Genomic DNA, 14,022 nt, shown 5'->3' with positions numbered 1-14,022 from the left:
AGGGATCTCCAAAGAAAGGGGTCTACAGGGGTAAGAATTTTGTCTCACAGTACCTGATCTCAGTTGGAAATTCACTGGCTAATGTGCTGCTGACCGAACAAAACAGAGGATAATTGCCTCTGACTGAAGATTTTTAAATTGAAGCTGAGAGAGAGTGGGCCATGTGCATGTTTAGAACAGTGATGGCATTGTGAATCACAGCACAAGTCCCACTTGTCAGGCACACAAATGCTCCAGACCATAGAAAGGCATCTGATTTGGGACAGGAATGACAAAATGGATCTTCTGGTTTTCTCCACTTTACCATGAATACAAAGGGACTGATGCCTCCTTTGTTCTGAGATGAAGTCTTGCATTCCTTTTAGGACCTATCCAATCATTAGGAGAGTGAGAAAATTCCCATTTGGTATCACTCCTACAACTTTCTGAAAGAAGTAACCTTCATTCTGTGTCACCCATTAGAAAAAGAGCAATATAAAGGATGGCTTACCAGAATATTTTACTTACTTGCTTCCATTACTTTTCTTTTCCTAATTTATTTTTACTAATTTTCTCATTGCTAAATGAATGTCTTAAACAGTACTTTTTTTGGACAATATTGGTCACTTTTTTAATATACTTTTACCCATTGGACTAGAAATTACATTTTAAAAATGCATCTAGCAATTAAAGTAGCAGAGGCAAAAAAATAATATGAGGATAGTCTTGATAACAGGGTTTATAAGTCTAAAGACTGGAGTACATGTCAGTATTAGAGCATTTGTTTAGCATGTAAGAGCACCTGGGCCACCAGGGGGGAAATAGAGGGGCAAAAACCTAAATGTTCAATAGAAGATGGATTAAATACATCATCCTACATTTATACAATGGGATTCTAGGCAATCATTAATTGAAATGCATCAGATCACTGGGTACCAGTGGCTCAAGTTGGTAATCCTAGTTTCTCAGGAGGCTGAGATCTGAGGATTGTGGTTTGAAGATAGCCTGTGCAGGAAAGTCTGAGACTCTTATCTCCAATTAAACACCAAAAATCTGGAAGTAGAGCTGTAACTCAAGTGGGAGAGCACTAGCTTAGAGAAAGTATAAGCCCAGGACTGTCATGTGTACACACGCATGTGGATACACACACACACACAATCTTTAAATATTCACTAGTGAAAAAGAAGGTACAAAAAATGATGTCTCCCTTTAAGACTTGGCTTCATTCTTTTCTTGCCTCAATACTTCTCATGATTTCATTCCAAGGGCCATTTTCCATCCTCCAGCTTGTACAAAAACATAAAAGAAAAAAGATCAAAAGAAATTGTGGACCTGATTGCAAAGCAATGATTCCTTTCCCTGAAGCCCTTTCATGAGACAGGCGTTTTCCTCCTCAAAAACTGAGTTGGTGTAAGATCAGATAAGGAAAGTGAAAAGAAAGAATGGTGACTCAAAAACTCAGAAGAAATCTCAAGTACAGGCAAAAAGAAGGGACTCTGCAAATGGCCTATCCATGGATGTGAACCTCCACTTCACATCTCATTTGAGGAAAGTCTGTTAATCTATATTCCCAGAGATTGGAAAAGCCACTGCCTCCATCCTACAGACTTTGACATGCTGTATGTTTAATATCATTCTGTGCAAATTTCATCTATGATTTCTTGAAGTCAATGATCTAAGTAAAGTTTCGATTATCTTAATGTTAAAAAAAGAAAAATAGTGGTGTCATTATGTGTAAACTATCACTGGAAAAATATAAGAAACTGGATATTGCAAATAAGGGAAACCCTGGGACCTATGTTTCTTTGGGCTTGGCTTACTTCACTTAATTTTTTTCCAAGCCTTTCCATTTCCTAACAAATGGGGCAATGTCATTCTTTCTGATGGAGGCATAGAATTCCATTGTGTATATATACCACATTTTCTTGATCCATTCATCTACTGTGGGGCATCTGGGTTGGTTCCATATCTTAGCCATGGTAAATAATGCTGCAATAAACATAGTTGTGCTGGTCTTGTTTGTAAACATTTGGGTAAATGCCCAAAAGTGGGATTGCTGGGTCATAGGGGAGCTCTATGTGAAGTCTTTTCAGGAACCTCCATAGTCAGATAATGTGATGTTAGGAAAATGAACCCTTAGATATGTGTTTAAATGTTTATTTCTTTCATGCATTTGTTTCTAACTCATTTATAAGATTATTTCTTTGTTGCTTTGTATGTCCCTCCCCCACACTATAACCACAGCTTTCACTATATTTGATGTCGGTATAATTTGTGGAGGCGATGGGGGAAAACAAGTCGTTTAAGGATACAGGTGGACCCATTGCAACTATGAGAAGTACAAGTTGTCATGTCGAAAAGGAACTTTACAACTTTGGTGCGGGGGGGGGGGGATTGGAGGGGTGGGGATAGGCTGGGAAGGGATGTGAAGGGTAAACAAAGGAGGAGGCTGCAATGCTTGATAAGAAATGTACTCATTATCTTGCCCATGTAATTGTAACCCCTCTGTACAGTATGTTCACAAAAAATAAAAATAAAAATAAAATGAAACCTAAAAAAAAAAAAAAGAAACTGGTTCTAGTGGCAGCCTATGGGAGCACTGGATATGTGAGAGACAATGGTAGATGGGTAACTTAAGTTTCACCCTGTTTTTTTTTTTTTTTTGCCAGTCCTGGGGCTTGAACTTTGGGCACTGTCCCTGAGCTTCTCTTGCTCAAGGCTAGCACTCTACCACTTGAACCACAGCACCACTTCCAGCTTTTTCTGTTTATTTGGTACGGAGGAATAAAACCCAGGGTGTCATGCATGCTAGGCAAGCACTCTACTAATGAGCCACATTCCCAGCCAACTATCTCCATTTTTATACCCTTTGATTTGTGTAAGCAGTATATATGTACATGTACTATCTCATTAAACTTTAAATTACAGTGATAAATTACAAAAATATACAGGTCTGACAGGAACAACAACAACAAAAAAACAAGAACTTTCATGAAGTATGATTAAGCAAATAAAAGAAATTGGGATATCAAGTCTAGCCTCTGTCCAAGCCTTGTCAGAAACTCTGTTAAGATCAGCCCACCACTGATCTGCCTAATCAGTTCCTGTCTCTGTAAAAGGAAATCACAGATGATACACAGTAAAGGACTGACATATTGGGAGATTGGCATGGCTCTCAATGTAATACTTGAGAGAAATAAAACTTAATGAGGGGCATTATTTATGTTGCTCATGGTTGCAGAGATTTGGTATTTTTGTTTTTTGTTTTTTATAGTAGGGAGAGCAAAGGAGGAATAGCTCCCATCATGACAGCCAGGAAGCAGAACAGAATCAGGACTGGCCAGGGCAAACTACACCCTTCAAACACATGTCTCCAGTGATGGCTTTCTTACCTCCTAGTTTCTACCACCTCCCTTCAAATCTAGAATCTATGTGGAATAAGCTACAGATGTGGTCAGAGCCCTCATGAGATAACCCTTTCTGGTAACAACATCAGACTCATCAGGAGGTTTGCTTTACAAATCCTATAGGCATCTCTCAATACAATCAAGTTGACAAGATGTACTACCTGCGGGTGTTTTTTTCATTCTTTGTTCATGTTTTGATTTGAGACAAGAATGTAGCAAGACTAGCAAAGACAAGATTGAGACAAGAAGTAGAAAGCTGGTTTCAAACTTCAAATCCTCATCCTTTGATGCCCAAGTGCCAGGATTACAAGTATCCACTACCATGTGTTTTTCTTTAAAAAAAATTGTTAAAATTGTTTTTGGTGTTTTTCCTTAAGCTCTTATTAGTCATAATGGAAGTTAATAATATGAACAGAAGACAAAGGAAACTTAATTCTGAACCATCTATATAAACTCCTGCTGTAACCTGAGAGAAATTACTTAAAGGAGAGATCTCAGACTTATTTTGGCACCTGGTATCAGAGGTTTCAGTCCATCATGGAGCCAAAGTGGGTAAGAGTAGCTCATATCATGGCAGCCAGGAAGCGCAGTGAGAGAATGTTTATGCACTCTTCCCCTTTTTATTCCTTCTGGGCTCCCAGCCTAATGGGTGGTACCACCCATATTCAGGCAGGTTTCCCTCCTTTAGTTAATGATCTCTGGAATGCCTTCATAGACACACCCAGCAGTATGTTTTACTAATCTTCAAGGTACTTCTCAATACAATCAAGTTTACAGCTATGATTGTCACACTGGATTATCCACAAGGAGCCTGGGCAGGCACTGGCTGACTCCCAGATGAATGAGAAACACTTCACCCTAAGCAGCTCCTATGCAACAATCTAAATGCCCCTCGAAGCTCAATGTGCTAAGGTTTCGCTTCAGTGGTGGTTTTCTGATTCCCCTCACAAAAGCTGATCTGGTACAAGCAGCACTCAAGGGAGGACTCCTCTCAGTAGCACTGTAGCACCATAGGCTATTTATGAATACTTATTAATAGCAGCACAAGGTGCTTTTAATCAACACTATTAGAAACTGCTTCTTCACATTGAATTAAAGACTATTTCTCCAACAGTATCTTCAAGATCTGCCTTTGAAGCCACAAAGAACTAGCTGGTTCTCTCCCCCGGGAAATGCAAGTAGTTGAAAACTATTATTTCTACTTTTGAATTTACCTGCTAGGTTGAACTTCCTAACTTGCATGCATCTCTGCAGATAAGCAATTTCAAGGTCATCACCATATTGTTCCAGCTCCTCCAGACTCTTCCAAGACTTGGCCAGAATCCACTTAAAATATGACACCTAAAATGGCAGCATTCCAGCTGTGACTGATCTTATCACAGTGGAGTCTTGAAGACTTACTTTTCTTCACCTGGACCACATTCTTACCATTGCATTTTTCAAAGGCTTTTGGGCTCCCTCCTGGTTGTTCTCAGGTTTGCTGTATTTTTCAAATTTGGTTAAGTAAACCCGCCGTCATTTTTCTTGAGTACCATTAACCAGTCACCTTTCACCTCCTTTTTACCATGTTTTAAATTGTGTACATTAAAGGCTGACCTGGAACTTACAGTTCTCCCGCCTCAGCCTCCCAAGTGCTGAAGTTAATAACATGTGCCACCACACTTGGCTCTAACTGCACGCTTGTTTCAGCACTGAGATGATTTTAAATATTAGTAACAGCATCGTTTGTGATCATTCCAGTTAAATAACACGAAACTTCTAGTGTTTTCAGCTGAAGGACATAAAATTCCCTCAGTTTAATATGAAGCATTATTCAATTCTTCTTAACCAGCAGCTAGGAATCCACTGGGCTGTTAGCCATGATGTCCAGTGCCCTGTTGAATTTAATGAATATTTTCTTTAAGCCATTCTTTGGCATGACTTAATGATTTCAAGTGCCATATTTTATCATGGGAGTAAAACTTAAGGCCAGCCCCTGGTCTTTAGAAATAAGCAGCTAAAATAGTTTCTAAGAACAGAACAACAGAACCAAACACACAGATACCTCTTTCCTCTACTGTATATTCCTTTATCTTCTGAGGAAACGAAACTGCCAGGTGAAGTTAACTACATAAAAGTTCAATATGCCAGACACTGGTGGCTTATACCTGTTCATCCTAGCTACTCATGAGGCTGAGATCTGGAGATCATGGTTTGAAGCCAGCCCAGGCAGAAAACTCTGGAAGACTCTCACCATGGTTTCCAGTGTTAACAAGTTGACTGAAAACTGAATTTTGGAGTTTTCTAATGACAATGAAATTTTATGTCTTTTCTGCACTTATTTTCACTAAACATTTATAAGAGACAGTATAATTAATTTCAAAGAGCTATCCAATTTCCAATGGAAGTCATATAAGTGTAATAATTGTATCTAGAGATGAATGCAGCTTTAACCATTACTATTCAGATGAATCTGGTAACATTCTTTGGGAGTTCAGTTAACCAGACCCAATTTGAAGGATTGCATTGTCTACTGAGTATTTCTGTTCCGTCCTGAATTTGTAAATGGAAGCTGTGACCCTCACTGTAATGGTATTAGGAGGTGGGGCCTTTGAGGGAGGCAATTAGGTTGAATAAAGTTACCAGGGAAGAGCACAGGATAGGATTCATGTCTTTATATAAGGGACACTATAGGGCTTGTTTCCCATGGCTGGGTGGTGGCAGCAAGCCAGGAAGGGAGCCCTCACAAGGACTTTACAGTAGGGGACTTCTTAGCTTCCAGATTAAGAAATATAAGGTGTGGATGTGAGTGTGTGTCTGTGTGCATAACAGTCTGGTGTCAAACCTGTGATTCTCTTGGTCTCAGCTTCCCTAGTACTGGGATCACAGGTGTGAATCACCATCTGTTTTTGAAACCAGGATAGTTACACTTAGTTATAACAGTCCAAACTAAAGTAATAATGTAATTACCTTGCTCAACTTGTGTATGACAGAAAAAGAAAAGAAGTCATATGCAAACCAAACCAGATGATCCGGTGGGGGGATCCACAGGCTGATCCTGACCAAAAGGCAAAATGACAAAGGAGAAAATTAAGCCATTCCCTACAAGTTAAGACATTTAGAAATATCCTTTAAGAGCTTTTCTCAATTTGGCCTCCACATAATGTAGGGTGTTGTTACAGAGAGATGATCTTCTGAAAGATCTTCATCTTTTGTCCTCTTGGCTTTAGAAAGGCAGGAATCTGGTGAAAATAGCTCAGGTAGTAACCCTTTAAGAAAATTCTAGGTATCTAGGTAACATGCAATGTTTGTATTAGAGGGAAAAGACATTCCAGGTGGCATAACAGCAAAACTTTTTTTCTTCTTAAAAATCTTCAGAAATCATGCTTACTGTATAGATTGGTATGTTTGAAGTACTTGCCTGAAAAGAGCCTGAAGTAGGGCTAAGTCTCTTGGATCAATCACCAAAGAGACTTTGCATGGTTCAGCCAATGAATCTGAAGTGTTAAGTTTGCCTAATTACAATTTTCATTTTTATCCTCTGTCGAGAATACCTTGGTGAGGTGTCATACTCTGGTGGGCAGGTAGGGGAGAGGGCTCAGGTCAGTGGTTGGTCACCTTTTATGAAAGTTTTGAAAAGCAAGTCCTTCCTTTTGAATTATGCAAGAGAATTTAATTTTGCTATGATTCTTTGGTAGATTTTAAATATTAAAGCTAGACCTTAAAAAAAGATACCACTATGCTTTTGCTATGTTATAAATTTGTTTTGACATAAAAGTATGAAAGAAATGTGAGCTCATTCTTGTGGATAATATGTAACTTTATTGTGTGCATCTCTTCCACACCAAGGATCAGCTTTCCAAGGATCAGCTTTTGCATGTGAAATAAGATTTCAGTTAAAGTTCTTACCAAGGACACATATTGGGCACTGGAAAAAGCTGAAGAGAATTTTTTGCCTGAAAGTGGAAAACAAAAGAATCTGGGGTGGAGAAAGGTATGAGAAAACTTACAGAGGTTACTAAGACTACCACAAAAACAGCTCAGAACACTTGCCTAGCATGTGAGGAACCTGGGGGTTTGAGCCCTAGCACTGGGGAGAAAAAAATCCTTCCAGTCATAGAGCTCTTGATATGCCCTGCTATTTGTAATTCAATTATGTAACATAATTAGGGGAAAAAATGAACACAAAGTCCATTTGGACTAGAGAAGAAAAAGTTCTGAGAGACCGTGCAAATCTAGGGACTGCTGCCCCTAACCAGCACTCATTGCTCAGGTATGTACTGGGAAACAGCTGGAAGACCTTTTCAGTTTTCATTATCCTGTCTTGGTTTCCTTATTGAGTAGAATACTAGGAGAAACAAAAGTACTGTGAGTTTACAGGTCTGCTGTTGAATTGGAATTTAGGACCACAGTAAAGAGAGGTAAAGAGAGATCCAAAGGTTCACTGAAAGTAAAACCACACAATAACAGGCTATGGGAAGAGCTGCTCTGGGCTGAGGGCAGTATTTGTGTAACAGTTCTGAGCAGAGTCCTGAGCACTCAGAGTCACCCCTCCTCTGGACATTGCTTCTCAGCTTTCTTCCCATGACACTGAGTAGTCACAATGACGTTTCCCTGCTACTCTGAAGGAGGTGTTACCATGGGAGGCAAATCACTACACCTTAGAAACAAAAAACCTGAAAAAGATGCCTGGCCTTCTTTAGCATACTGGCTGGCAACTATTCTAAAAGACTGACCATCTTGTGTGCTGAGGTGCATTGAGCCTCTCATATAAGATACAAACAGTTGCAATATATATTAGGCCAGTTTTCAGCCAGAACTAAAAAAGTTTCTGATATTCAAACTGAGTTATAGAAAAAAACCCCAACCCAGGTGGAAGAACTAATTGAAGTTGGCCTGTTTATGAAGATAAACATGTTACTGAGGCACATTCTTCTGGCCTTGAGGTATGCAGGCAAAGGTGAGGTCATACCTGACTGAGAGAGAGGGTCAGGCTGATGTAGGGTTCCAAGGAAATGTTTTCCAGAGGCACGTGATAATTCATTTATCAGTCCCAAGGACAAAACTTCCAAGATATAACAAAGATCAAATTATATCATGTATATGATCCAATTAAAAAATTCTTAGCCCTCTTACACTGTATTCTCTAGATTACAATAATTAAAAAATCAAATTACATTTATATGAAACTTTTATCAAAAGAAATCAAATCCATTTTTATGAAATTGTATAGTATAACTATTTTCCAGTGGGTATTTTCTTCGGTCACGGTATTTATAATTTCATTTACATTTGTATTAATTTTTAAATTAGAAAACAAAAGCAAGTCTAGGTTTTTATTTGCAAATCTCCCTTCAGTTTCCAGGCTGGTACCACATGGTGCTGTTGGTTGTCCTCCAGACATGCGCTGCTATCAAAGATCCCCAGTTTCCGGAGCATGCAGGCCTCGACTCATTAGGAATGCTTTTTGGTTTGGCTCACGTTTCAAGAAATTCTGGAGCATATCCATGCCGTCCAGAGATCCCCCAGGTTTCAGGATTAGATTTCTGTATTTCATTCCAACCTAATAAAACAAAACATCGTGCCTAATAATTCATGGTCACAGCAATTCTCCAGATCTTTAGACACAAAAGAGAAAGGGGCGAGAGAAACAAAGAGGACTTGAGCCTTGCTCTGTTTAGATGTTCTCTTCAGCTATGGCTATGCAGAAGTTATCTTGGTGGCTAAAACACTTGGAACTAAAACTTCAAGTTTTCTACATTGTCTTTTATTGCTCTCTCCTTAGATTCTCAGGGGTGAGCCGACAAACAGGCAAACCACACAAAGCACAAAGGCATATATGACATGTTCTACCAGTCATCCCACTTCAAAGGCGCTTTCAATAGGTTTAGCCATGCAAGTGTACCAGAAAGCTACAGATGGGTTTTGGGAGCCTAGAAATAGGACCACAACTGTCAGGAGACTTTGGCTGTTTTTATGAGAGGCCCCCAGAAAACCACCCCAACAAAATCAACCCTAGTCTCTCCCTCATTGCAGGCTAAGGCCCTTCTGAGGGGTCTGCACAGGGAATGAGAATCTTTGTGGCTTTATCTAAGGATAGAGGCCTGGAATTTTAAGACATACCACAGTTGTCTTGCCTTTATTTATGTCAACACAGGAGCAGATAAACTGAAAGAAAACAGCTGGAACTCTGTATTAGTATTATGAGATATTTTCAGTTCCCTTTCAGAGTTTCCTTTAGGGAAACAAGGCAAGACAGTCAAATGAATGAAGATTCTAAACAGTTCACAGTGGATCCCTGAAGTTTACATGCACATGACCAAACTCATTATCTTTACAGACAAGAAAAACTATGCATTGCCAGAGACAAAGCAATCTAACCTATGACTTAATACAAGATTCTGCTTGGTGCAACAGTCAGAGATAAATTAAACTTTTAAGGAGAAATCAGACAAGTTGGATGTAAAATGATTTAATGTCCCACAGGGCCATAAAACTAAAACTTAACAATCATCTATAGGCTGACATCTAAAGTCAGTCTGAAATTTTGTTAGGAGTAAATAGCCAAGCAAAGTTGCATTCTGATACAGTTCTTAATACTGTCCAACAGAAATATGAGGTACATGCGTAACTTCAAATAGTCTATTAATCACATTTTAATTATCATTAGTTTCTATGACTGTCTTGGGGGTTGAACTCAGGGCCTGGGCATTGTTCCTGAGCTTTTTTTCACTCAAGGCTAGCATTCTACTGATTGAGCCACAACTCTATTCTGGCTTTTTGGTGGTTAATTGGAGATGAGTTTCACTGACTTTCCTGCCTGAGCTAGCTTTGAACCAAGATCCTCAAATCTCAGCCTTCTAAGTAGTGAGGATTACAGGCATAAACCTGTAAATTAAAATTAATTTTAATGAAAGATTTTACTGAAACTCCTTTAAGATGGACATGGTGGCATAAACCCATTGTCCCAGCTACTTGGGAGGCTGAGGTGCAAGGACCACTTGAACCTACAAGTTGGACACAGCCTAGGCAATATAGAGAGATCCCTAGCCTCTTCCCTGAACTCAGGTGTCATCATTTCCACATAGAAAATATAGAAATTATTGAGATTTTTGTTTACTAAGTCCTTAACCCCCATTCAGTTGTTGCATCAGCTTTATTTCATATGGCCTTCCAACTAGTCAGGTCTTGGGCCTGCAGTACAGCTTGTAGGTGGTTCTAATATTTCACTAAAAGGGCACATGTTGATCTTATTGCCTTATTTATAAGTTTCTTAGGAGAAGGTCTGTAATCACTGATAATGGACTTCCTGAATCTCTGGTGATAAGGATTAGGAACTAGCTTTAGTTTGTTTTAGGAAAAATGCCAAAAAAATGATACCTCATTTCTTGTATCATCTGCAGGAATATTACTGTCAACCTAGATTCTAAAATAGAAGTATAGTTTGCCTTGTCATAAACTTCGTTATTGTAAGCAGGAGTCCATCAGAGCTTTGTCCAACCACACTTTACCTCCTCCTTCCCTTTCTCTCATTGTTCAGTGTGTCTAAATATGACTAATGTTTCCAATTAGTGGTGCAGCTCTCTGAGTATAAGTTATATAGAAGTTAAATTTATCTGCAAAATTACAAAAGTGTTTTAAACCTTTTATGAAGTAAAACTTAAAATATGTACTAGTAGAACAGATAACAGGTAAACTCTCATAGACTCATTCAACCTCAATAATTATATATTATTCTCAACAATATATAAATTCTGATCTTCTTGTCTTAGCCTCCTAAATAGTGGTATTACAGGCTACACTCAGCAATCATTAATACTTAGCTGCAGAAATTCTTCATGTTCAACCTTCGCATATTTTATTCCTTTTATCTATTACAAAGGTATTATTCAATTCACAAATATTACAGAAATAGGAATGCAAATCAAAACTGAAGACCCCAAATGATGAACATCTGACCAAGTATTCTCATTTTGTGCAGATAACTGTATGTAAGTTTGGGTGGTAAAACAAAGCAGGCATTGAGGGACTCCCTGGTCCTGTGAAAGACTGTGCCCGCCTCCTCTGCCTGGCAGAGTCATTTCAGAGCATGGCACTGTTTAGTCTCTTTACAGTCTTAGCAGTCCTTCCTCTGCTTCTGCTTCCAAACAAGTTGATTCAATTTCCTGAATTACACAGCAATGGTCTTTTAATAGTTTCATTTCCTTTGCAATGAAGTTTTGAGAAGAGTTTAAGAGTCATTTTGGTAACAGGATCTTACTTTTGTTAAGGGGAAAAAAAGGAGTGAAAGTGACTGTTTGTGTTTTTGGAAAGTATCGGGCCCTCAGGGTGAGATGTCTGAGAGACACCTGACACAGGTGTACCAAGTGTTTACCTTTAGTTGTTACACCTTACCTTCACAAAAAAGAAATGTTAATGTCAAGGAAGGTAGGAAGAAGAACTCTACAACGGTAGTATTTTCGTGTCACCAATACCCTTTGGGAGGATCTGCCCACAAGAGCTCATATTAGCCTCCTATGAAGGACAATCTATGCCAGTTACCTCTGTGGTTTTGAATCTTAAAAGATTAGCATACATCTGCTGGCAATTGTGCAAGGCTTCTCTAACACTGAGCCATGCCTCCAGTCTAGCTTTTTGCTGTTTATTTTTAGAAGCAGTGTCTTCTCAGACTTTTCTGCCTGAACTTTGCTTCAAACTACAGTCCTACAGATCTGAGTCTCCTAAGTAGCTAGAATTATAGGTATGCATGTGTTTGGCATCTAATAAGCTCACTAGCCTGCTTAAACATTGATTTTGAAAGTTTTCCTTCCATGCCATTATGCCCTCCTAGCAGAACACAGTTGGTTTTCCATAAGGGAGAAGACATCATGGGTGGAAGAAAAGCAAAATCTTTGACAACAACAAAAGAGGGAGAGAGCAAAAGACTGGTGCTGGTAGTCAGAGACATGTAGACAAGCAGAGCAGGGATGACTGTGGTAAGAGTAGATGCCTCCTGGAAGAATTAAACAGAATTCCAATTTGTGATGGTAGAAAGATAAACCTTTAATTTTGGGGAGGGAGATGAGGAGAAAAAAGGTTCCTTGGGTAGCAGTTTAGATTAGGTGGGAAGAGCAGTGGACTCAATGGAAAAAACTACCAGTTAAGTTCAAAGAGGTACACATATGTAAAATAATAATTAAATAAACAGTTTTGAAGTAGAGGACACAAAGGCAACCAAGACATTTCTTTTTATTAGGGTTTTATGACCTACAAGGGAAGCTTAAAGAAAAAATAATTAGGTGACAGATGTAGTAGTAAAGGCCTGTAATCTTAACAACTGCGAGGCTCAGGCTGAAGGATCACAAGTGTGAGGCCAGCCTACACTATGAAGTGAGAGCTGTCTAAAAATGCAGCAAAACAAAAATTTAGTGACACATTAGAGCAGGAACTGGGCCTAGGATTCTGCTTAAAGAGCACTGGTACCTTTTGCCTTTGCATTATAATTGAGCCATGCAATTTTTCATGTTACTTAATGTAAGCTCCAGCCTCTTCCTTATGGCATGACAGACTAAAATGTAACAGTGATATCAAACTATTTCTTCTGAAGTGACACTTGGTTGTACTTCTCATTCATGGAGGAAAGAAACAAAGCTTAGCATTTATCTAAGTGCAAGAGAGGAAGGTAATTCTGGCTTAACAATGTAATTGCCTTTGAGTCCACAAGTCTATTACCTCTTAGGAAATTTTCCCACAATGAAGTTGCCTTATTAAAAAAAAATGGCCCTAGTTAAAATGCTTCCATCTTTTCAACCCTGTGATTAGCTGCTGGATTTTGCAATGACATTTGGTGACCTTACAGATATCCTTAACGAGCACCCGGAGCTTGCTGGAAAAGCCTGACTCCCAGCAGGCCTTCCATCACCCTTGAGATGTAGGAGTTACATATAATAACTTGTTATTATACACTTTCTCCATGCCATACTACAACAAACGCTTTAGTAACATGTAATGAATTCAGCAAGTGGTTAAATGTGTATCTACTTACAAGAGGATTTTTTTTTAATTTACACATGGATCACAGATAACAAGCTTTTGGGCTTTTTGAGCTTTTGGATATAGATCACCAAGGAGAATGAAAAGAACTACCATAAAATATTCTACTGCCACCATTTGGGATTCAGAAGGCCCAGCTTTATAGCTGTCCCTCTTAATGTTTTTCCAGTGTGCAAGCAGCACACATTCTACAGTTCTGCTTGTCAGGATCTGAAATGGTTCTCAGAGAAGAGCCCTGGGCTTTGTAGAACAGCAAGAAGTTGCAAGAGAAGGCCTGGGGGCTCCCGGTCTGTACTATGAAACCAGTTATGTCCACAGCATGTGATCTCCTGGCACTCTAGCACTCAGGTGCTTGGGGACAAACAGGCACTGACTTCTGGAAAAGCCATCCTGTTATCTTCTCAAAATGACCCAAACACACCTCAGGGAGAGGAAGGTCTTGAGCTAGTAGTCTGTATGAGAGACCGTCATGGCTCTGATTCCCATGACTGCAGCCCAAAGCAAGCATTACTTTATGCCACAGAAATGCACAGAACCTAAAGCAAATCTACAACTCTTGAACACTCAAGGTAAGGCCATCTTTTTCAGTGTCAGCTAAAGCTAAAACCTTAACCATGGCACAAAA

General features: G+C 39.2%; 1 protein-coding gene and 1 long non-coding RNA gene across 4 annotated transcripts in view; both read right to left on the bottom strand.

The window, feature by feature from the left end:
- The window catches only part of LOC138832958 (uncharacterized), a 33,693-nt gene extending 29,728 nt beyond the window's left edge, over window positions 1–3,965 (bottom strand). The window contains exon 1 of the long non-coding RNA XR_011373748.1: window positions 3,899–3,965. This is a non-coding gene — a long non-coding RNA (uncharacterized lncRNA). The remainder of the gene's footprint in view (window positions 1–3,898) is intronic.
- A 3,199-nt stretch (window positions 3,966–7,164) lies between these two features.
- The window catches only part of Nln (neurolysin), an 89,143-nt gene continuing 82,285 nt past the window's right edge, over window positions 7,165–14,022 (bottom strand). For all 3 annotated transcript variants that reach the window (XM_070031247.1, XM_070031249.1, XM_070031248.1), the window contains one exon: window positions 7,165–8,928. In XM_070031247.1, the coding sequence (XP_069887348.1) occupies window positions 8,779–8,928 (150 nt within the window). In that variant the 3' untranslated portion in view covers window positions 7,165–8,778. The remainder of the gene's footprint in view (window positions 8,929–14,022) is intronic.

The sequence above is a fragment of the Dipodomys merriami genome, unplaced genomic scaffold (genome assembly GCF_024711535.1).
Source record: "Dipodomys merriami isolate MVZ:Mamm:240054 unplaced genomic scaffold, mDipMer1.0.p SCAF_20, whole genome shotgun sequence".
NCBI lineage: Eukaryota > Metazoa > Chordata > Mammalia > Rodentia > Heteromyidae > Dipodomys > Dipodomys merriami.
This window is presented reverse-complemented; position numbering and strand designations above follow the sequence as displayed.